This window comes from Manis pentadactyla, chromosome 9, assembly GCF_030020395.1.
Source record: "Manis pentadactyla isolate mManPen7 chromosome 9, mManPen7.hap1, whole genome shotgun sequence".
Taxonomy (NCBI): Eukaryota; Metazoa; Chordata; class Mammalia; order Pholidota; family Manidae; genus Manis; species Manis pentadactyla.
In genome coordinates, this window is record NC_080027.1 from 122,202,993 (window position 1) to 122,225,500 (window position 22,508).

The window sequence follows — 22,508 nt, forward strand, 5'->3', positions numbered from 1 at the left end:
TCTCCCTTTCCTCCACCTGCCAGCTGGAGGGGCCCTGAGAGACCACCCGGCCAATTCATTCTCAGCACGGATGCCTTGGACTGTTCACATCACACCTGGCCAGCGGCAGGGCCAGGCCTGGAGCCCAGGAACCCCAGTCCGGGCTGCAGCCCACGAGGCCCTCCCCTTCACAGGCACCGTCCTGTGATCCTGTAGTATCCAAGTCAACAATCCACATAAATAGGGTTTCTTTTCACCCCAGTAAAACTCCATGAAGGAAAAGAGACACAACAGGGCCCCTGCCCCAAGGCCAGCCTGGCCCTCCAGGTCTCTACTTCCCAGCTGCATTGCTTTGCTCTTGTCAAAGGCATTCTGTTCTGGAAACAGGTATCTGTTGGGACCTTGCTCAAGGGCTGACAAGGGAACATTTTACTGGCAACTTATCACCCTCCTCCTCTTCCCCAAACACAGACTTGAGGAAGAAAAAAATTAAAGGAATTTGGCTTTTAACTTGAGGAAGAGGGACTGAGTTAGCTCTAAGGAAGCTCTTTGTCCGAGAACAGCAAACAGTAGGGAGAATGCGGCATCTCCCATCAAGGGCTGGTCCTGCATGGGTGGGATGCAGCTCTGCCCAGCGACGGGACCGCCAGAAGAGCACTTGCGGGGTAAGGGTCGCAGACCGGCCCCCGGAGGGGAGGTGCCCCGCGGACCCGGGTGGCTTCCCCCGAAATGTCTTGGCGGCGAGCGGCGAGGGGGCGGCGCCCTGCCCCAGGTAATGAGAGGGCAGCCTAGGCGCCGCGCGGGGCTGCCCGTCGCGGCCGCGGCTGCAAACACGGCTGCGGGACGTCCCGCTCTCTTCCCGGGGGCACCAGCCCCACCCCCCGGCCCCGCCAGCACCCCACCCCCGCCCGCCTCGCCCCGCCCCCTCCTGGCGGCCCCAGCGCGCATGCTCCCCCCACCCCGGCGGAGTAACCTGGAGATTTAAAAGCCTCCGACGGGCGCGCGGCGGGGGCGGCGGGGGCCGAGCTCGCACGCGCCGCCCCGGGGCCCGCCGCGCGCCGCGGCCAGGTAGGAGCGCCCCGTTCCCGCAGCGGAGACCCCGCTGTGTCGCGTGTTGGGCGCCCCGCGGGGAGGGGCCGCCGATCCCCGCGCCCGTCCCGGGGGGTGCCGGGGCCGGGGCGCGCTGGGCACCCGCCGGGTCCCCGCGGGGCTGCGCGTCCTTCCGCCGGGGGCGGGCCGGGCTAGCGGCGCCGGTCCCCGCGGTCCCAGGGCCGGCGGCGGCCCCTCCCGGAGCCCCGGCCTCGCCCCAGCTGCAGCCTCGCGCGGCCGAGTTTTCTTTGGAAAGTTGCATTTATTTTCTCCCGTTTGCTCGGCGTCACCGGAAAGGGACAGGCTGAGTCACCGCGGCGCTCGCCGTCCGGGACTCGGGAGCCGGGAACGGGGTGGTTGCCGGGGCGCCGCGGGGTCCTCGGGCGGGCGCGGGGCGCAGCGAGGGGGTTACGGGAGGGCAAGGCGCCTGGGCCCTTTGGGACCTCGGGCTTGGGGCGCGGCCCCGAGGGGAGAGTTGAGGCCGGAGCGTGTGCGCGTCCGGGTCCCTCTGCCCCCTTCTCAGCCTCCATCCTGCCTCAGGGGAGGAGGAAAGTCGAGGCGGCGTGTCTCCTCCCTGGGCGCCCGTAGGGATGGTGAGAAATGTCCGAGGCCAGCAAACAGGTGTGATGAGGACGTGCCTCGGCCTCGGCCCCGCGTCCCAGGGCCCTGGCTGAGGCTGGCAGCGCGCTTGGTGGAGAAGCCCCCCCAGGGACCGGCAGGTGCCTCCTGAGTGAGGTCAGCCCTGCCCTTAGACACCTGCTGCCCTCGGGCGCCGAAGCCCTGTGAGTTGCCCGTGCCCTTGACCTCCGAAACAGTTTCCATCTTCCTGAGAGGCTCTCTGGACGTGCTCAGCTTTTCCCGTTCCCCAGGGCTACTTCCCCCACCCTGCTTCCTCCTTTCCCAAGGGACCCGAGATGGCGGGAGGGAAGAGTTTGGCATGGTGGGTACCTGGTGAGGACTTGTCCTTCAGCTGTCAGGCAGACCTGATCCCTGTGGAGCGGCACTAAGAATAGCCCAGCTGCTGTCTTACTGCCCTGGAGTCCGCAGCCTGACATGACCAGTGAGTGGACAGGGCCCAGAGTGACCCTTGCTGGGCTCCTGGAAGTCTTCTGGCTCTGAGGTCTTCTGGCTGCCTTTCCCATGTACGTAGAAGATCTTTCAGAGCGAGACAGCCTTGGTGTACCCACCTGCCCAAGGCCTGGCGAACAGGCTGGCATGTGGGGGCGGGGAACAGAGGGCCCAGGCGGGGCAGGCTGGGTGGGAAGCCCGGAAACCCGTGGAGCAATGTCGCCTGGGGAGTGAGTGCGATGTTATTTGAGGTCATAGGCCCCTCTGTTGGATGGGTCCCATCTCCTCATTCCTCCCTTATCTCCTCCCGGAGGCTGTCACGGAGCCAGAACCCTGGTGTTCTAAACGCACTCAGAAAAATGGACCTTGAGGCAGCCGGATGAGTCTGAAGAGCAAAATACAGCTTAGAATGAATGTACAGCTGTAGACATATAGGCCCCGGTTTAGTAGGGGGTGTTTTCCTGTGTACTCACGGAGTGTGGGGAGAACCTGCCTGCCCCCACTGGCTCTCTCGGTTATCCCAAAGGAGGAGGAGGAGGAGGGGGCAGTGATCCCTGGGTACCACAGAGGTCCTTCCAGGCCGCTGGGTGGTGGGGATGGCGTGGAGCTCCCTCTCTCAGCCCGGGCAGGGCTCTGGAGAGAAAGGGCAGAAAAGTGGGGGTGATCTGGGGACTCTGAAAGTGAAATTAAGCACTGTCTTCTAAACCATTCGGGATAAAAACCCGGACTATCAGAAAGATAGGGGTTATATCTTGGCTGTTCACCGCCATGGAACATTGGTCACGTCACTCAACCTCCTCCTCGCCTCAGTGTCCCGCCCTGCAAAATGGGGATGATGATAATAATGAACATAGCTACTCTATAGCTTTGTTACTTATTAAATAATAAATGTAACCAATATAAATACCTATAAGTATGTATACTATTAAATATTTTAAAAATAGAGCTTTATTAAATCATGCATATAGAGCACTGGACTTTGTCCCTGATAGCCAAAAAGTGCTCTATAAATGTTGGCTATTAGTAACTATGTCTCCTGTACCTGTTACCAAATAGACAGCAGCCCCTGGCAGGGGAATCTGTTCTTGGGTTCTGCTCTAGACCTTGTTTCCCTGGGAGCAGGTGTCCTGGACTTTGGAGAGTCAAGAGACCCGCCCCTAGAACCCATTGCCTGGGTTTGAATCCCATTTCCTTTGTGCAGGTCACTTCACCTCTCTGTACTTCAGCTTCGTCCTCTGTAAAAGGGGGGCAGCACCACCTCAGTACTGTGAGGATTAAACAAGCTGATAAGGTAAAGCTCTGAGCACAGCAGCTGCATGGGAAAGAGCTTGATAATTGTCAGCTGCTGTTTGGTGACAATGGATGCAACCATTGTGGTGTGAACACTCAGAAGCCAGTTTCTTAGCAAGAGAATTAAACCATTTATAACATACGTAAACTGTGAATGACAGATCTGCAGTTGAACTTGAGGCCGGTGCAAAGAATACAACCAGCAGTGGACATCCCGGTCTCTCCTGTTGATACTGAGTACAACTGTTTTTTTTTTTTTTTAATCAGTCCTGAACCCCCTGCCCTGCCCAGCTCCTCAAGCTGAAAGAGAGTACCATCTGGTGATGGAAGTGAATTTATATCCCAAAAGGTTAAGAACTGTCCAAGCAGAAAGGTTATTTGTTGTGATAGGGAAACCATGTAAGAGGGAGGGGTGCTCTGAAGCTGGGGTTCTGCTCTGTCCTCCCTCCCTATCCCTTGGCATCCTTTGCAGTGCTTTTAGTGTTCAGAAGAAAAACCCAGCCTGGCTTTCTTTGAACAGTCAGTGGTCCTGTTTTCTAGACAGCGAAGATAGAGGCTGGACCAGTTGGTACCAGGCCCAGTATCTTGAATGCTGATGCCACTTGACTCCCAGCAATAGAGCTGGAGTATGGGGCTTTGTCCAGTGTATTAAGTGTCCCTGCCTGGGGGCGGCGGCTGACAGAGCCATCACGGGATGGTCCGGCTCTCTGGCCACAGCTTCCTGTTTAATTGCTTTTTCTACCACAGGGTCTGTTTCCTCCTCCATGGGGCAAAATCCACAGTTTGGCCACTAACCCTGAATGACTTGTGGGACTTCTTGCTTTTGACGTTGGAGATGGACCTGCCTCACTGGTTGGCCTTGATTTCTGTGTCTATAACATAGACTTGGTAGTATTCACCTTGCAAGGTGACAGTGAGGATTAAATGACATGTTTAGCAAAGTGCCTGCACAGACCAGGGGCTCATCCTTGTTTGTCCCCTTCCCCTTCTTTGTTAATCCTGGAGGTCACTCACTGGGCAGCTGGGATGAGCAGCAAGAAGGCGGTTGGAGACCAGTGCCTGTCCCTGAATATAGTCCGTTAGTCACTATATTCAGGCCAGACCTGATACCCAGCCAGATAAATGCCCCTGGGAGCAGCCGCATGAGACGGCAGTCCCTCCTTCCTCAATGTTCTATGTCACCCCCCTACCCCCCATCTCCGCTAATCCTAAGTATCCTTTGAGCTGGCAAATAGTGTTCAGACTGGGAGCACACAATCCATTCCTAGGAATGTGGCAACCTAGCTTCCCACTCCTGGCTCCTGTTGCTAGAGGCTGCTGAGCACCCAGATACCTTGAGTGTGGTCCTGCCTGAATCCCTGGCACCCTGTTCAAATCACATCAGATGGGAATCCTGATGCAGCCTCACTTACAGGGCCTTCTGCTGAGCAGCCCCCGTTCTCAGGGCCTGGCAGGGACTCCTCCCTGCTTTCCTGCAGCTGAAGGGCCAGTTGGGTGGGGGTGGAGCAGACCAGAAGCCAGAGAGCAGGGGGGCCATGAACCATATCCAACCCTGAGGGCTGCCTCGTGAGCGCAGGCGCAGTCAAGATTTGGAAGAAAAAGGGGATCCTTGACAGCTTGGGAGCCCTGGAGGAGGTATGGGACTTGAGCCGGGCAGGAGTCAGGGAAAGGGAGAGGCATCCCTGGGAAGGAACTGGAGCACAGTGACTACTCTGGGAGCCACAACAAGCCCAGTGCCGATCAGTTCTACCACCTTGGGCCCAGATCTGAGATCAAAACCCAGTCCCATGATTGGGGCTCCGTTACACTTTCCATCACATCTCACGGGGGAGGGGGCAAAAAAGAGAGGTGGGTGTGTGCGGAAATCCTAGGCTCCAGTGGCCGTGTTTTGCAGACATCTGCCCTTTAATGCAGAGTATTCTACCTGCTCATCTTGGAAGGCTCAGCTGCTAGCTCCTCTAGGAAGCCCTGGAAAAATGAACATGCCCTACAGCTTGGGCCCCCACTCTAGGGACTAGTGTTAGCAGGTGTACCACCTCAGTGCACTCTGATTTTATCCCCTGTGCTAAGGGGGGCTGCAGGCGGTTGCTGCCGTGCCCAGCACTTCACAGTGGGCTTGCACATGCTCGTTGCTCAGTGAGTGGTGGGTGGGTGGGTGGATGAATGAGTTTTAGCGCTCTTTGGCATTCCTTTAGGGGAGGGGAGGTTGTAGCACTGAGGCATACTTCCTCCAAGGGTGGGCAAAGTAGGGCTCATTAATTTAAAAATGTCTTTTTTGGAGCCCACCAGCCCCCAGCTCCCTGCTAAATGGCTGTTTTGCGAACACATTTCCGTAGGCTGAGTCTAGCCCCAAGCCCTCTGATGATGTTATCAAGGCAGAAAGGGCCTTAGCGACCATTGAATTTGAGGTCCTATAGGTGGGAATGGCAGAGCTGGAACCAGCCCTCTGGTGTGACGCCCAGCCCAGGGCTCTGCCCATCTGTAGGTCTGCCCAGCCCCTCCACACCCTGGTCTCTTTCTGAAGGGAGACGAGGCTGCAGGGAGGAGTCAGGGCTGGCTGTGCAAGTAGGGAGAGCTGCCTGGTCCAGCTCACTGGCAAAGTTCAAGTTCACCGGGAGGGAGGCCGGTCAGGTTTCACTTTGCAGGGGCTGTAGGAAGAGCAGGGAGCAGGGGGAGGGAATCTTCCGGTGGCCTGGAGACTGTGCCAAGGGATCTCTTCCATTCCCATGTTCTCTCCTGGACCCTGCACCAAGGGATCTCTTGGTATTGTTACCCAACCTTGTAGGGAAGCCTTTCTTATGGTCTAAATAGAGAGTTCCGTTACTAATTTCTGCCAGAACAGAATGCAACCTGGGAGGGAGTAGGGAATAGGGCAGTTCTACCTCCAGATGTCTTGGTCACTCAGCTCAGTTTTGGATGACCGCTACCCTGGGCACTGTGTCATACTTGGGCAAAGTGCAGGCAGGTAAGGGCTGGGGAAAGTGCGGCTGGGGAGCAGTCTCCACTTTGCTTGGTTCTCGTGTCTTCTTTAGTGGAGGGCTATGAAACCCCTTCCCCACTGCCGTGTGGCCTTGTCAGTGAGCGCTCAGTGGGTGCCTGTCCATGGAGAGCACCCGACCTGGCAAGGTGGGTGGGGGTGAGATCATACAGCTGTACAGTTGTAAAGAACTTTAGCATCTAGACTAGCTCTTGTTTCACTGGTGCAGAAACTGAGCCCCAGAGAGGCAAAATGGCTTGTCCAGGCTACAGAGCAACAAAAGTTGCTGACAAGGGACGTCGCTGCCCTGGCTCACAGCTCAGAGCACTTTCCAGAATTGTCAAACGGTTTGAACTTTCCACACAACCCTTTTTTATCTGTGCAACCTTGGGCATCTTAACGCATTCCTCTGAGCCTCTGTTTTCCGCCTTGTGAAATAGGAATATTAAATAGCTACTTCGTTGGATTGTATGAATGGTGAATTAGAGAGAAAGCTACATCAAAGTATCCAGCACATAGCAGACCCCTCCTGGACAGTTAGTAGGTGTCAGCCACTGTGCTGCTTCTCCCTGTGGGTGGGAACCACGCTGTCTTGTACCTGGGAGGTGTATGCCACGCTCCACCTCCCTTGGAAGCCTCCACTCCCCGCAGGTCTGCTGCAGTGACCTCTCCTCACCTGTTGGGGCCGGCACCTGGGGAGGCATTTGCATTCCTGGCATTCCTCTGGCCTCTGGCGCTGAAAGAGGTGCTGGTGCTGGACGCACAGGGGTGCAGGATGCACAGGGGTGCTGGGCAAGGAATCCAGAAGAAAGGCACAGTTTGTCCCCCTCTGACCTCTGCTGCTCCCACTTGGGAATGAGAAAGCTTCCTCGCCAGGAATTTCAACATGCTTTCTCTTAAACACACTGCACGGCTAAGAAGTGGGCATTATTTGTCCAGGTTTCCTTGACTGTCCGATGGGTATACTCATCGTATTCACTTCATCGGGTGACTAGAGGATTCAAACTCTTGCAAGAGGAGTGAACCTCAAATGTTAGCTGCTATTATTAATTGCTGATGGGGAAACTGAGGCTTAGGGAGGCCAGTTAACAAGTTCCCACAGTCACCGTAAGTGGCGGAGTTGGCATGCAAACCCAGGTCAGACTGCTAAACCTAGGTCACCCTGCTGAGTCCGCCAGGGTTCAGAGGCCGGTGGCCCATTGGGTGGCAGAGAGCACCAGGCTGTAGAGTACTGGCTATCTTGGTTTGGAGGGCATTCGGTCAGGGTGACCCAGGGTGGCCTTGGGTCACAGGTGTTCTCAGCAAGGAAGTCTGATTGGGAGGCCTGTTGCCTGGAGTCCGATGTGTGTCCGTGTGGCCGTCACCGTGAGATCTCCGGGTGACCCTTGCCAGGATTGCTTCACCTCGGCTTACGCTGCAGGAGGACCGACTGGCCTACGGAGGGTCAGGCCAACCCCAGGATCCCTGTGGCTGGATTGGAGAGGGGAGGGGATGGGTGGGTTCTGTGGACAATCCCCCATCCCTTCCCCACCCCTTCCCCCAACCTCCTCTGGCATTTGTCTCCTTTCAGAAGCTGGGCTGGGGCTCAGGGCAACAAAGGCAACTTTCCTCCAAGCCACTGCCACCTGTTGGGTTTTCACACTGGGGGGTGAGGTGGGGGAGGGAGCCGTTGCCCTTTTCCCAGTGTCTGCAGTGTGCCCCCTCTGCCCCCACCCAGGGCCTGGGATTCTCTTAGCTGCCCAATGTGACAGGGCTCAGGAGCCGGTGGGGGTGGGGGGCCCACAGCAGCTGGAGGGGAATTGAGCGGGAAGGGGCCAGAGCTGGCAGCCGGGAGAGAGTTTGATGGATTACTCTGCAGGCCGAGAGGTTTCTCCCTAATCCGCCTTTGTGTCCCCACCGGCAGCCCCCTTGCTCCCTCTGACAAGCTGCTAAGCAGAAGGCTTCCAGTCTGGGCGAAGAAAAGGCAGCGCAGCAGGGCGAACTCTAAATCCCTGGCCTCTGGGCCCTTGAGGAGGCAGGAGCCAGGCAGCAAGTCTGGGGTGGGGGTGGGATCGCCCCCCTCTGTCCAGCTCTTATTCTTTCCTACGATTTCCTTGAGGTGGAAAGGTTGCTTTTCTGAGTAGTGTTTTCAAGGTGTCTGTGGGAACTCTTCAAAGTCGTGGGCTCCAGCTATTTGCGCCAATCACTGCGTTTTGATAGGATGTGATTGGAGACACAGACCCTCACTTCTTTGGAAGTATTTGAGGCCAGAGAATCATAGGCTGAAAATGGATTGCAAGGCCTGAGGCCAAGCCCAGCCTAACCCTGCCCCTCACCCACCCCTCAGCTGCCCAGGTAGGTCGTCCCTCTGAAGGATGTCCATTTTCAGGTCTCCTGGCTGGCCAGCCCAGCCCCTTTCTGGGGTGCCCCAAGGCCCCTTGTGGAGCCGCCATGGGGGCAGAGCTCATTTTGGGAGTGTACTGTGCTAGGCTTTACTAGGTGAGGCCAAGGACATTGGCCCCCAATACTGAGGCGAGAGGGCGGGTCACAGGGATGTTGGGCTGGTGAACTCCCAGACCCCTTCTCTGTCCCCAGTCTGGAGGGCCTGGGAGAGCTCAACTTAGATTGAGACTCGAGTCCAGCACGGTGTAGGGGAATGAGGTACCCCGTTCCCCAAGCCTCTCCCTGTTGCTGCCCACCCTCAGCCCAGGCTTGGGGCCTGCCTTAGCTGGGTGGGCCTGCAGTGAGCCTGCCCCTTTCTGCAGCTGAGTCATTATTCCTGAGGCTGGCCTGCCGGGTCTCCAGTTTCCTTCTGTTTGGGGAGGGGCTGCTTCCCCAGGAGCGTGTGAGAAAGCAGCCCAGTCTTTGTGAGTGTGGAGGGAGGATGGCAGGGTCACTGAGCCCGCGGGGTCAGGATGGGGGCTGCAGCCGTTTGATGTGCCTGGGCGGGGTGTGGGGACTCTGGCCTGCATAAAGAGGCCATAGAATTGCTGCCTGACGCTGGCCTGCGGCAGGCTGCCCCCAACCCGGCTCCCCCAGCCTCTGTCTGTCAGCAGAGGCAATCTGCTCTCCCCCCCAGCCCCCCACCCGCTCCACCTCAGCTGTGCAGGGTGGCAGGAGCCCCTTTGAAAGCCCTCAAAGGCCTCTTTCTATGTCCCTCTGACCCTCCCTTCCCATCCGGAGCTCCCAGGAGTGGGCTTGATCGCCTTGCCTCCCACCTCCTCGACTCTTGTCTTCTGAGTCTTGGAGAAAGTTCAGGCCAAGTTTGTTCCTGTTGCTCAGTTTCATTTCCCTGTACTCTGCCCAGAGCCTAACCTGAAGTGGGTCAAGGGGAACAGTCCTTGGGCATTCTGGCCACGGTGTGGTGGGGTCTGTCCCATCCACACACCACCTGTGAACCCTTAGGAGCTGCCCCTCCAGGGTCAGGCTGGAATTTACGTGGTGTGTGTGGGTTTAGGTCTTACCTGTTGCTCACATCGCCTACCTCCCTTTGCTCTCAGCCCTTTATGCATTAGCTAAACATTTCCCAGTCTCCTCCTCCTGCTCGGGTGGGTACTAGAGGGTTGGGGTGGAGCCCGCAGCCTGCTCTGGGAGTGCCATGTGCTCAAGTGTTGGAGCGTAGAGGGCGTAGCTCTCCTGGGACCTGGAGCTGCCCATTGAATGCAGGTCCACTGACCGGCCGGCCTCCGGGAGGACAGATGGCCCGGGACAGAGCCCCAGGAAGGTTCCCAGAGGTCTTAGGTTTTCTCCAGCTTTCTTGCTGCCCTGTCATCAGGGGGCCCTGAGAGGAGGGGAGATATTTGGAACTTAAGAGAACTTAAGAAAACTCCTAGAAGGCTCTGTTCCTTTCTGCAAGGTGGGCCAGACACCCCCTTTCTGTACCTCCTCTTCCTTCCTCCTCCCCACCAGGTGAGTGCAGGGAGGCTGGCTCTGCTGGTTGATCTTCTGTTTGCCAGACAGGCAAGAGTGCTCCGGGAACAGTGGGGCAGGAGGATTCGGGGCGAAGCAAGTCTGAGAGGGGAGGGTGTGGGGAGCATTGGCCCATCTCCCTGCCTGTGGGAGCACCCAGACAGGATACCCAGCAGTGAGGGTCCTCTCCAGGTCTTGGCGAGAAGTGTGCCCTGGGGCTGCGAACAGGAGTGGTAGCCAGGGAAGTGGTGATGCACTGCCTCATGCCCTCCCACCTCTCTGAGCTTGGGAGTCGGGGCAGGAGGAGCAGGACGTGGGCTTCTCTGCTGTGCCCCTCCGGGGTCAGGCCGGAATTTCCTTGGTGTGTGTGGGGATGGCAGCAGGAGGCCCTGGAGGGGTGGCTGGTGGGTGGGTTAGTGCTGTGGGGGTCCTGTAGCCTCCCCCACCTGAGGGCCTTAGCGTGGGATGAAGTCGGGGAGACAGGAGCTGGGGGAGATGTAAAGAGAAGAAAGGGGGGTGTTGGAAAGGAGAGTATTCCTATGGGCCTGGAATTCTTCAGGCAATTCTGGGCTGGGAAGAATAGAGCGTGGGGTGAAAGAGTGCCCAGGAGGGTACAACGCAAGTGAAAAGAGGGGGGATGGGCTCAGCAACCTAAGAGTAGAGGGGTGCCGAGCAGGGCTGGGAGCCTGCCCACTTCCTACCCAACTTCTTTCAATGAATTCTCCCCCTGGCTCAGCCCCTGGTGCCCAGGTAAAAGCCCTCTTGGGAGAGGAGGGTGGGGACTCAGGAGGCAGCTAGCGAGCTATCTGGGCTGAAGGGGGACGAGGGGAAAGTCCTCTTCACCCCTTTTTGTCTTTCTTTGGGCCAAGGAGAGTTTGGCCCATTCCGGGGAGTGAGGAGCAGGCCTAAGGGAGGCAAGAAAGCAGGTGGGGCGATATTGGAGCAATTTATTTTAAACGACAGGGAGCAGCCGGGCGTGGGAATGGGGGCAGGTTGTGGGTGAGGCTGCGTCCGTCCGGCAGTCTGTTTGCCCAGGGAAGGCCCGGTCAACCCAGAGCAGGTGAGTGTCCACGGCCTTCCAGATTGGGAGGCAAGTGAAACGGGCTGCAGGCATTTTGACCCAGAACCTCTCCCTCCAGGCAGGATAGCACCACCCCTGGGTCTGTGTGCGGTCTCCTGCTCCCTTCTGGGGGGTGCTGGGCAGTGCGGCCACCAAGGAGGGGCTCAGCTCAAGCTGAACCCACAACCACCCACCTGAGACTGATGGCGGCCCCCCAGCCCTCTTTTGGGACTGTGTGGATCAGTATTTCACAGTCTTGTGGCTGCCACCCACATAGGAGTTCTCAGAGTGGGTGGTCTGGGTCTGAGTGGGACTTTGGGAAAGGAGCTTCTGGTTGCTCAGCCTTATCTGAGGTCCCTTCCTGCCTGGCCAGCCAGCTGCAAGCCCCAGAAGGCAGTTAAGGGATGGACACGTCTTAGCCAGAGTGGCGGCCGTCAGATTTCTCTGTGGCACAGCTCCAAGAGCACCTGTGAAAAGTGAAAGAAGTCGAAGCACCGAACTACAAGATGTGAGATTGGAGGAGGGAATGGATGAGGGCTGCGGGTGCCCTGGGAAGGTGGTGGGCGCCTGGCCACGGGCTGTGGGTGCGAGCTGAACTCTTCAGCACTTCTGGGACTGAACGAGGCAGGAGAGAGCAGGCACTGCAGACTCCAGCCACGAGTGATGTGAGGCTCTTCACCTCCCACCCTGACTTTGGGATGGACAGGTGAGGGACTCTCGGCTTTTCTCGCCAAGGCCTGCCCTCTGTGCCTCCTTTTCATGGCTGACTTGACTTCCCCCCTTTTGTGGTTGCTTCTGAACGGAGCAGACTGCTGCCGTCAGGAAGCAAGACCTGGAGGTCACTTGCTGGGAGCCAGGGGCGCAGAGAGGCCACTCCCCAAGTGGGATCCCTGTGCACAGGAGGCAGGCTTAGTCCCAAGGGCTGTGGGGACTTCCTGCTGAGAGTGAAGAAAAGGCTGCTTGGGAAGGGAAGCGGTGGGGCCTTCTGGAGCCACGGGCTTCATCACAGGTGCCCAGTGGTGTGGTTTCATGCCCTGCTGAGGCTGGGACCTGGGCGCGGCTGCACTGTCCCATGGCAGTTGGGCAGCACCCGAAGGAATGTTTCTTCTGAGTGAATGTTGAGCGTGGGGAGAAACTCAAGGGAGAGGTTCTCAGGCCTCCTCTTCTCTCCCTTCAGACCCTCAGAGACTCTGCCAGGGCAGCGCTCCCAGAGCGGTCTCAGGGACAGGCTAAAACCCAAGCCCTCCTCCCCTCCCCCCATCCTCCTCAGAGGCTGGGAGCTAAGGTGCACCGTGGCGTGCAGCCAGGCAGGGCCCCATAGGAAGTGCTACTCTGAACAAAGGGGAATTGACAGCCCATCCTTGGGAAATGGAGAGAGAAAAGCAAAGAAACCAGGCCTGGCAGAGGGTCTCCGGGGGCCACATGGATCACAGGGCCTTGGGACCTGGGAGTTCAGTTGGTTTGGGGTTTTTTTTTCCCCAAACTGCTAGCAGTTAAAGTCAATTTTGAAGATATTCCAAACTAGAGAATACAAACATTTGTTTGGCATCATAGTGTGCTAAAGTTTAAAAATTATATTTGCTTTATTAATTATGCCAGCTTTAGGCTAATATTAACATGCATTTCCTGACTGGGCAGTAGTGAGTGGCACCTAGGTGGCAGGGCCACACCATCAGCCGGGGAGTGACTAAGATTCAGAGAATTCAGAGCAATCCTGGAGACCGTGTTCCCAGGACTTAACGCTCTGTGTTTGTTCCTGCCCTTTTAGGATCTGAGTGATGAGATGTTTCCACCCCGGCACCCCACGCCAGCAGGAGTCTAGCATGGGCTGAGAAGCTGCACCTGCACAGAGGGCTGGCAGACATGGCTTCTCGGCTGAGTCCTAGGCAGTCGGCGGCAGCGAAGAGGAGAGGCCTGGGCATCTGGGGCAGGGCTGAGATGAAGCAGTTCTGGAGCGTGTGACCCGGCCAGAGCCCTACCTGCCTGGCCCACCATGGTCCAGAGGCTGTGGGTGGGCCGCCTGCTGCGGCATCGAAAAGCCCAGCTCCTGCTGGTCAACTTGCTGACCTTTGGCCTGGAGGTGTGTCTGGCCGCAGGCATCACCTACGTGCCACCCCTGCTGCTGGAAGTGGGCGTAGAGGAGAAGTTCATGACCATGGTGCTGGGTGAGTCACCACATCCTCCTGCCCTTGTGCTCCGAGATATGCCGCCCAGGAAGCAGGATGGCAGAGTCTCTGCCCAGAGGGCTGCTTGGAGGGGAGGCTGCTGCCTGCTGCCCATGAGCCAATGGGTCAGCATTGCTGGAGAAAGGGGAGACCCTGGGCTGAGGGGGACCCAAGAGGAAGAAAAGAGTGCAGGGGCATTCCCTGCTCACCTCCCTGTCGGCCCGCACACAGTGCCTGGCCCATAGGAGGCACTGGAGAAGTTGTTCCTCACCTTTGTCCAACTCTTGACAATTGATACCCGTTATCTCATTTTATCCTTGCAGCAAGCCTCTGAGGTGGTCCATTTCACAGAGGAGATAACAGAGGCTTATAAGAGGTTGGGTGACTTAGCCAGGCTGTGCAGCTGGCTGGTAATTAATGGGATTGGGGCTCCCAGGCAGGGCTCTTCTTTACCCCTAGGCAGGGGCTGGGCTCCTGACTGCAGATAAATTCTGCAAAACCCCCAGAAGGCTAGTGGTCAACATTGTGACTCTCAGGAAGAAGGGGTTCTGTCGGGATTACAGGCTCTGGAGTCAGACTGCCTGTTGAAACCCTGCCTCTCGCCTTCCCTAGCTCTGTGTCTGTGCACAAGTACCACTTATCAACGGCTCTATGCCTCAGTTTCCCCATCCTAAAAAGAGGTATTAGTGGCCCCAGTTGTGAGGGATAAACTGGAGTCCCTGCGCAGCATGCAGTACAGAGCTGGCCTGCCGGTGACGGTACCGTGATCATTTGCATCCTTCCCGGGAGGGCTAGCCCCACAGGGCGCAGCCCCGGCTCACACTGCTGCACTGCCGCTCTTCCTGCAGGCATTGGTCCAGTGCTGGGCTTGGTCTCGGTCCCGCTTCTGGGCTCAGCCAGTGACCACTGGCGCGGGCGCTGTGGCCGCCGGAGACCCTTCATCTGGGCCCTGTCCCTGGGCGTTCTCCTGGGCCTCTTCCTCATCCCGAGGGCCAGCTGGCTGGCAGGACTGCTGTGCCCGGACACCAGGCCCTTGGAGTTGGCCCTGCTGATCCTGGGTGTGGGGCTGCTGGACTTCTGTGGCCAGGTGTGCTTCACTCCGCTGGAGGCCCTGCTCTCTGACCTCTTCCGGGACCCGGACCACTGTCGCCAGGCTTTCTCCGTCTACGCTTTCATGATCAGCCTCGGGGGATGCCTGGGCTACCTCCTGCCCGCCATTGACTGGGACACCAGCACCCTGGCCCCCTACCTGGGCACCCAGGAGGAGTGCCTCTTTGGCCTGCTCGCTCTCATCTTCCTCACGTGTGTGGCAGCCACGCTGTTTGTGGCCGAGGAGGCAGCACAGGGCCCGGCTGAGCCGGCGGATGGGCTGTTGGTCCCCTCCATCCCACCGCATCTCTGCCTGTGCCGCACCCGGCTGGCTCTCCAGAACCTGGCTGCGCTGTTTCCCCAGCTGCACCACATCTGCTGCCGCGTGCCTCACACCCTGCGCCGACTCTTCGTGGCTGAGCTGTGCAGCTGGATGGCATTCATGACCTTCACGCTGTTCTACACGGACTTCGTGGGCGAGGGACTGTACAAGGGTGTGCCCAGAGCTGAGCCAGGCACCGAGGCCCGAAAACACTACGATGAAGGTAAGGCCTCGGCCACTCAGGGAGGCGGTTGTGGGTCTGCCCTCAGGGGCACATGCAGGTATAGGGAGATGCCCACGGCCTGTGCTCAGGCTGGTGGCTGTGCCCGTGGGATGGGCCCCCGCTGCAGTCTGCTCACGTGGCTCCACCTGCTGTCTCAGAAGGGCCTCAGGCTGCTGAGAGCTTGATCAGAGCCATTACCCCAGCCTGACTGGAGAGAAGGCTGAGCTTATTTCAGGCCCACCGGAGTGGAGGAGTCCAGGCTGGGTCTCAGGTCCAGCTGGCTCCAGCTTCAGCGTGCCTCCTGCCCCCTACTGACTTTCCGAACCCCTCACCAGGACCTCCCCACTCAGGCGTCCCGAGCCTTCTCTTGGAGCCTGTGGCAGAACTGACCTTGTGTTCCCTCTCGTGCCCCTGGGTAGCTGAGCACTAGAACCCTTAGAACATTTGCCCTTAGTGCCTTTGGCAACATTCTCTAGGGTCAGTGGAAGAGCCTAGACTCCCATTGCTACAGGGCGTGCGGGGGCTTGGGGAGCAGGTCTGGTGTGCAGCAGATCTTGGGCAGCAGGTGCCCGTGGCCCCTAATTCTGAGCCCTCCCCGGATTGTATTGGGCCCCTTCCCCCTCCCAGCCTGACTGCCTCGTCCCTGCCTCCCTCTGCAGGGGTCCGGATGGGCAGCCTGGGGCTATTCCTGCAGTGTGCCATCTCCCTGCTCTTCTCGCTGGGCATGGACCGCCTGGTGCAGCGCTTTGGCACCCGGGCAGTCTATCTGGCCAGCGTGGTGGCCTTCCCTGTGGCTGCCGGTGCCACGTGCCTGTCCCGCAGCGTGGCTGTGGTCACTGCTTCGGCTGCCCTCACGGGGTTCACCTTCTCTGCCCTGCAGATCCTGCCCTACACACTCGCCTCGCTCTACCACCGGGAGAAGCAGGTACTCACGCTGGCCTCTGGGTGGGACAGGGTGGGGAGAGGCTGACTAGCTCCAGTGTCTGGCAAGAGAAGTTGGAGACTTTCTTTGATGGAGAGGAAGCCCATCGCAGCCCCAGGGCCAGAGTCACGGGCTGCGGAAGGCCGGTGTAGATTAGATTCTGGGAATGACTTCCGGCATCGGGACCATAAAGCACTTGAGTGGTTGATTGCAGGAAACATGAAATCCTTCTCTGGGAACCCTGGAGAATCAGGCTAGCAGAAGCCCTCAGTTTGGGCTGGGTTGTTCTGTGTAGAGGCAGGGGACTGGATCGGATGACCTCTGGGGCACCTAGTGTCTCACACGGTGAGTGGGAATGGTCCTTACTCAGGGAGGGGCGATGTGACTTTCCTAGGCCCTGATTCGGTCTCCGGAATGGGGAGGCTCCTTACTGCTGCCTCTCTGGTTTATCTTCCTTTCCTGCCTAACTCTCTCTTTTCTTTCCCTGCATCACTCCTTTGCCTCCGCCCCCCCCGCCCCCACGGCGGATCTCTGAGCCCGACGCACCTGACACCACTTGCCTGGGCACTGTGTAAGTTGGGGGCCTCTTTCCTGCTCGGCCCCATACTAGCCAGTCCTTCCAGGGGCCCCCTTCTGTGGGAAGCCTCCTGGCCCAGGCTGTGTGGTCACCTCTGTCCCCAGTAGGGAACTCACTGAGCTACAGCCCTAGATGCAGAGCTCGGCCTGGGAGGGCAAGAAAGGGGGTGTCTTGGGGAGGAGACACAGGCCTGCCCTCACTGAGCTGGCAGACTGTAGGGAAGGCACGCCTCTGCCTCTTGGAGGACATGAGTCGGGCAGCAGAAAAATACCTAGCTGGGAGGCCCGTTAACTGAACAGGCAGCTGCAGGGGCAAGGGGCAGAGATGGAGGGAGGGACCAGGGTTTTAGCTGGAGAAGCCTGGTCCCTGAGACCCCTTTTGGTACACGGATAACCTCCATCAGCCTCTTTTCTTTTGTTACAGGGGCCAGTCCTGGGCACTTACGATCTTGCCAGGGCACATGCTGGGCTGGTCCTCCCCTCAGACTGAGGAGCATGTCTGTCCCCAGGGGCCTGTCTAGGCTCCAGCCTCATTGGTCTTCCTGGGGTTGGAGGCAGGGTGGAGAGGCCTAGGAGGCCCATTCCAGGGGGCATCTGATGACACACATGGTCTTGTGCACCGTGTGCACCTGCCTTTGCCCACTTCCGGCTGCACAGCCAGCCTCAGGCTTCCCCGGTGTCGGGCGTGAGCGCGGCCGTGGCTCAAAGCTCTGACACAGCAGCTCAAGAACTCTTATGTGTTAGGTGCTAGTGGGCACGGAGAGAGGGTAGGATAAGTTCTGGCCTTTGACAGGAGGCTCCAGGCTGCTGGGGGCGGGCCTGGGCAGGTCACTCTCAGAAGGGCTTCACCATTAGCCGAGCCGTGGGGGTCTGAAAGAGGACCATCCGCTGCCCCTTCTCCTCTTCCTCCAGGCTGAGTGCACTGGCCCCCCAGGCTGGGGCCATGGCACCTCACCACAGGGCAACTACAGCTAGGGCCTGGGACCCCCATGGGGGCAGAGCTCTGCAGAGGGCAACAAGAATGGCCAAGTGGGGAGGCAGGAAGGGGGAAGGAGAGGAGAGCATGCGCGGGGCTTTGGCCCTCAGGGGCCCCACCTTTGAATTTGTTCCTCTGTCCTGACTCTTCCCTCTTCTCGCCTGTCTGCATTCTGCCAGGGTCTTCTCCTTTACTGTGGGGGTCCATTCTCTTCCTGACCTGCAGTGTGAGTCTGTCTGCCACTTACCAGTTCTCGGAGAGGCTAGAGGAGCCCTAGACTTCTGGTTTCAGCTTTGTCTCCTCCTGCCCCCTCCCCTGCGCCTGCTGCCAGGGAGAGCCTAGATCAGATGGAGCAGGGTCTGTTCAGGTTTCTGACCCACTGCCTGATTTGCATTAAGGCCTGTTGCCTAGTTTTTTCCAGCCCCTGGGATGAAGGCCAGGGTCTGTTTCATAGCCAGGGAATCCCGGACCTAGGTACACATCTGTCTTTGTCAACTTTTTCTACCCCCTCCCCCAGGTTTTCCTGCCCAAATACCGAGGAGACGCTGGAGGTGGTGCCAGTGAGGATGGCCTGATGACCAGCTTCCCAGCGGGCCCCAAGGCTGGGTCTCCTTTCCCCAGCGGGCTTGCGGGTGCTGGAGGCAGCAGCCTGCTCACGACTCCGCCTGTACTCTGTGGGGCCTCTGCCTGCGATGTGTCCATGCGTGTGGTGGTGGGTGAGCCGCCCGAGGCCAGGGTCGCTCCAGGCCGGGGCATTTGCCTGGACCTTGCCATCTTGGACAGTGCCTTCCTGCTGTCCCAGGTGGCCCCGTCCCTGTTGATGGGCTCCATTGTCCAGCTCAGCCAGTCTGTCACTGCATATATGGTGTCAGCTGCAGGCCTGGGTCTGGTTGCCATTTACTTTGCTACACAGGTAGTGTTCGACAAGAGTGACTTGGCCAAATACTCGGTGTAGACTACTTCTGACCCACTGAAGGAGGGCCTTCCTCACTGGGTTCCACCTCCCGTGCCATTCTCGTTAGCCTGCGGCTGTGGGCCTGGCCCTTCTGTTTCTGCTGCCACCAAAGCGGCGTGCCTCTCTGCTGCCACCTCGCGTTGGTGAGGTGCATAGGCGCACAGATGGGGCACAAGGCCTTTCTGTTTCCCCCTGGTCGTCAGGGCTGGCTTGACTGGTGGTCCACATGGGCTTCAGTCTGGACATCTACAGGGAGGCCAAAAGGGCAGGGCGTTTTGTTATCTCCATGCACTGGAATGCAGGATTCTGCAGGCGGATTACTAGGCTCAGGGTTAGCAGCTAGTGTCCCGGTCAAGGCATACCAGGACAAGGGATGTGGGTGGCTGAGTGAATTTAGCCACCTGGTCTCTCCCAAACCCCCTTATTTTATAGGTGTCCCCAGTGTTGCTCTTGCGTGGGAGTTTCCAGTGTGAAACTCTCCTCCACGAGATTTGCAAATACGAAAGTTACTTGGGAGGAAGAATCCTGAGGGTAGAGAGAAGGCTGCCTGGCCCCACGGCACTGCCTTTCTGCTCTTCCCCCACCCCTACATATCAGGACACGGCTGGTTGGCCCCGGTGTGGCCATCACAGGGACACAGGCCTTTAAATATTTAACTTATTTATTTAAGTAGAGGGGAATCAATTCCCAGCCCTGCCACACAGGTGTCTGGGAGGTGACCCCCAATGACTGCGTCCCGGGAGATGGCTGGTTACCGGGCTGAGCACCGCCAGAATCTTCCTCTCCTGGGGTGATTGGTCTGCCCCCAAGGCCGCCTAGCCCTGGAGCTTGGAAGCTCTGCTCACCCCAGCTGATGACCCAAATCCTGTTACCCAAGGCTGGGGTCCTGGGGGAAGGGGGAAGGTGGGGCTCCAGGTCTCAGCAGCCTCCCCTCCCCTCCTGACCCAGCTGGCGCCCCAAGGCCCCTGCTTCCTCTAGGACTGGGCTGGTGAAGGGGTGGCCCAGGCCCGCCTTTCCCCGCTGGCTCCACAGCGCTCTCCATGGGGCTCTGGCAGAACCAGAAGCAGAGTGTGGCCCCCCGAGCCTCCGTCTGTCTCAGCCCCAGGGCGTGTCCGTGCCTGGGGAGTCCCACACAGAAGCTCAGGAGCATCCCCTGCCCGGGCTAAGGACGTCTTATCTCTGGGGGGCTTAAGTGCCATTTGCAATAATGTTATGTCTTATTTATTCAGTGGAGTAAATATTTTATACTTTATGTGAGCAATCAGAGTATAACGTTGATGGTGATGAAATTAAAGTCTTCTTATATGTTTAACTGGTCTGTTTATCTTTTCTTAAGGGGCAGGACCATATTTCTCTCTCAAATTATCCTCAGTTTCCATTTCACAGGGACCCCACATTCTGGCAGCTTCTGTTTCCAGCATCACCAGCAGATGGAGCCACAGACCTGCACTCTTTCAGTGGCTTGGTGATTTGGCAGGGCTGTGCCACCCGCTGGGTCACCCCCAGGACTGGGGAGCCCCTTTGAGAATGCAGAGCAGGAGGGGGAGGGGAGGGCACAGGGTGCGGGGCAGTGGGAGCATTTCCCTTCTCAGCGGCTCACAATGTGGCCAAAGGGATGGAGCAAGCACTCAGCTACAGGAGCACCCCTGGCACAAGCTGGCCCCCTTTCCAGGCCCCTGCACCTTTGTCCCGCCCTCCCCATCTCCCCGCCAGGTCCGGGTCAGTTTCAGCTTTTCCCGCCTTCCCACCTCCTTCACCTCTCCACACCCGACTGGCTTAACTGTCCCTCGAGTGGTTGGTATAGTTAACATCCTCTGCAGGGACTTCAGTTTTTGAATGTGCCTTATTTTATTTAACTTTTTATTATGGAAATCTTCTGATATGTGAGTAATGAACCTGATATAATGAACCAAACTTTACAATTATTAACATTCTGCCATTTTTATTTAATCAACTCTCTCGCCCCTGCCTTTTTTTTTTCTTTTTTTTTGCCCCCTGGGGTATTTTCAAAGCATATGGCAGATATAATTTCATTTCACCTGTAAATGCTTCAGAGTGTATCTTCAAGAAATAGGACTTTTTAACAACTCCATCACAATGCCATGAACGTATCCTACAGTAATTTCTTATTATCGGCCCTTAATCAGCCTATGTAGTTTTCCCCAGTTGTCTCAAAAGTGTGTTTTCACAGTTGGTTTGTTCAAATCAAGATCCAACTAAGCGAAACAACTAAAGTAAGTTGCATTTAGTGGCTTAATCTCTAACAGTTTCCCTCGTTTTCTTTTTACCATTCATTTGTGAGGAAATAGTCATTTTTCTTACAGAAGTGCCCACTTAAGATGGCATCCCCCCACCCCCCTGCCCCCATCCCCCTATAAACTGGTAACAAGATCTAGAGGCTTGATTAGATTCAGACCTGATCTTTCCCATCATAAGGGCACAGGCCTTTAAATATTTTACTTACTCCATATACTGCAACTACATAATTTTTAAGCAAATTTCAGATATATTTCATTCCTAAAAAAGATATGGTCTTATTAAAAAGAAAATACCACATGGCCACATTAATATTATCAGACCAAAAAAAAAATTCCTTAGTATATAATCAAATATCTAGTCATTGTTCATATTTCCCTGTCTCATAAAGTTTTTTGTTCATATAAGTTTGAGATGTTGCAATTGGTTGACGTGTCTCTCAAATGTCTGTAATCTATAGGTACCTTCTCTGTTTTTTCATTGCAAGTTACCTGTTAAAAAACTGGGCTGTTTATCCTATGGATCATTCCCATGGTGACATTTCACAGGTTTTTATTGCCCCTGTATTTTCTGCAAATTGGTCATTTAAGTCAGAGACGAGGTGAGATTTGATTTTTTTGTTTTTGCAAGAATACTTAATATATTTGTGTACTTCATGGAAGAGAGTATGTATTGTCTGGTTGTGTTTCTTTGTTGAGGTTAGTAGTCATTGACATATTAGTTCCATTATGTCACAGGCATTGGAAAATGATGGTATTATTTTCTTACAAAGTTCTTGACTTCTTCCTTGTAGTTACCAGTTTTCAAAACAATGAATTGATTCCTTCACATCCCCTAATGACTGAGAGGTTTTTTTCCCTTAGTGTCTTTATGCACTCATGGATTTAAACATATTTAATGCATTTCAGTCCTTTGTAATTGTTATTCATATTCAAATTGTTTCCCACCTAGAAGGGAGCCTCTTCTAGTTGATTTCTGAGTCTTTTTTGATACAACCTTAAATGGGTCTTGACAGCTTTGCTTTCTGCATGACTAGATGTCCGGGCTCATCTTGTACATTTCCCTCCACAGACCTGGAATAAGCTATTTCCTCTAATGGTCTCTGGTTGCCTTTGTGGAAAAGGGTATTTAGAGACCATAATCTCAGCACTGGGGGCACTTGTTACTGTGTAGGTCGTGGGCTTCAGGTCTTTACAGTGAACAAAGCTAGGGAAAGTTTTTTAAATGTAAGTGCATTATGAGTTTATATTAATACTTCTAATTCAAGTTTACAACTGTGTAAACACACAAATACACACGGTATTGTACTTCTCTAATTTCTTCCACACTGAAATTTTTAATGTGTGTGTGTGTCTTCTGAGAAGAAGCTTATGGAACCAGAAGTCAGCTGCCAATGTTAGCCTGTCTGGCCCACTGGGACCTAGGGCCTGGCCCACTGGGCATGCTCACCCTTTCTCCCCTGGACCGGTAGCCCTCCTCTTCACCTGTACAAATTGTTTCAAAATACACAAACGAGACTGAATCCCCCTGGAGCAGGAAGCTCAGGCTTGGAGGGGCTCGACTGGGACCTTGTACTGGCAGTTCTTCAGGTTTTAAACTCTGTTCCTCACAGAAACACCAACGTGCTAGGAAGGACAGAAGGGGAGCAGAGAAGCAGGAAGAGAGGGGGCTCT

At 56.5% G+C, this 22,508-nt stretch overlaps 1 protein-coding gene across 9 annotated transcripts; it reads left to right on the top strand.

Annotated features, from left to right (window-relative positions):
- The first annotated feature begins 544 nt into the window (after window positions 1-544).
- Window positions 545-19,891, top strand: SLC45A3 (solute carrier family 45 member 3). Of its 9 annotated transcripts, XM_036909740.2 has the most exons (6): window positions 1,200-1,850; window positions 1,974-2,128; window positions 13,120-13,516; window positions 14,365-15,150; window positions 15,810-16,075; window positions 18,142-19,891. In XM_036909740.2, the coding sequence occupies exons 3-6, from the start codon at window positions 13,345-13,347 to the stop codon at window positions 18,577-18,579; spliced, it is 1,662 nt and encodes a 553-aa protein (XP_036765635.2). In that variant the 5' UTR covers window positions 1,200-1,850; window positions 1,974-2,128; window positions 13,120-13,344; the 3' UTR covers window positions 18,580-19,891. The 9 variants fall into 9 exon arrangements, with proteins under 9 accessions (XP_036765639.2, XP_036765632.2, XP_036765635.2 ...); XM_036909744.2 differs by lacking the exons at window positions 1,200-1,850; window positions 1,974-2,128 and adding an exon at window positions 545-644; XM_036909737.2 differs by lacking the exons at window positions 1,200-1,850; window positions 1,974-2,128 and adding an exon at window positions 923-1,047.
- The last annotated feature ends 2,617 nt before the right edge of the window (window positions 19,892-22,508 follow it).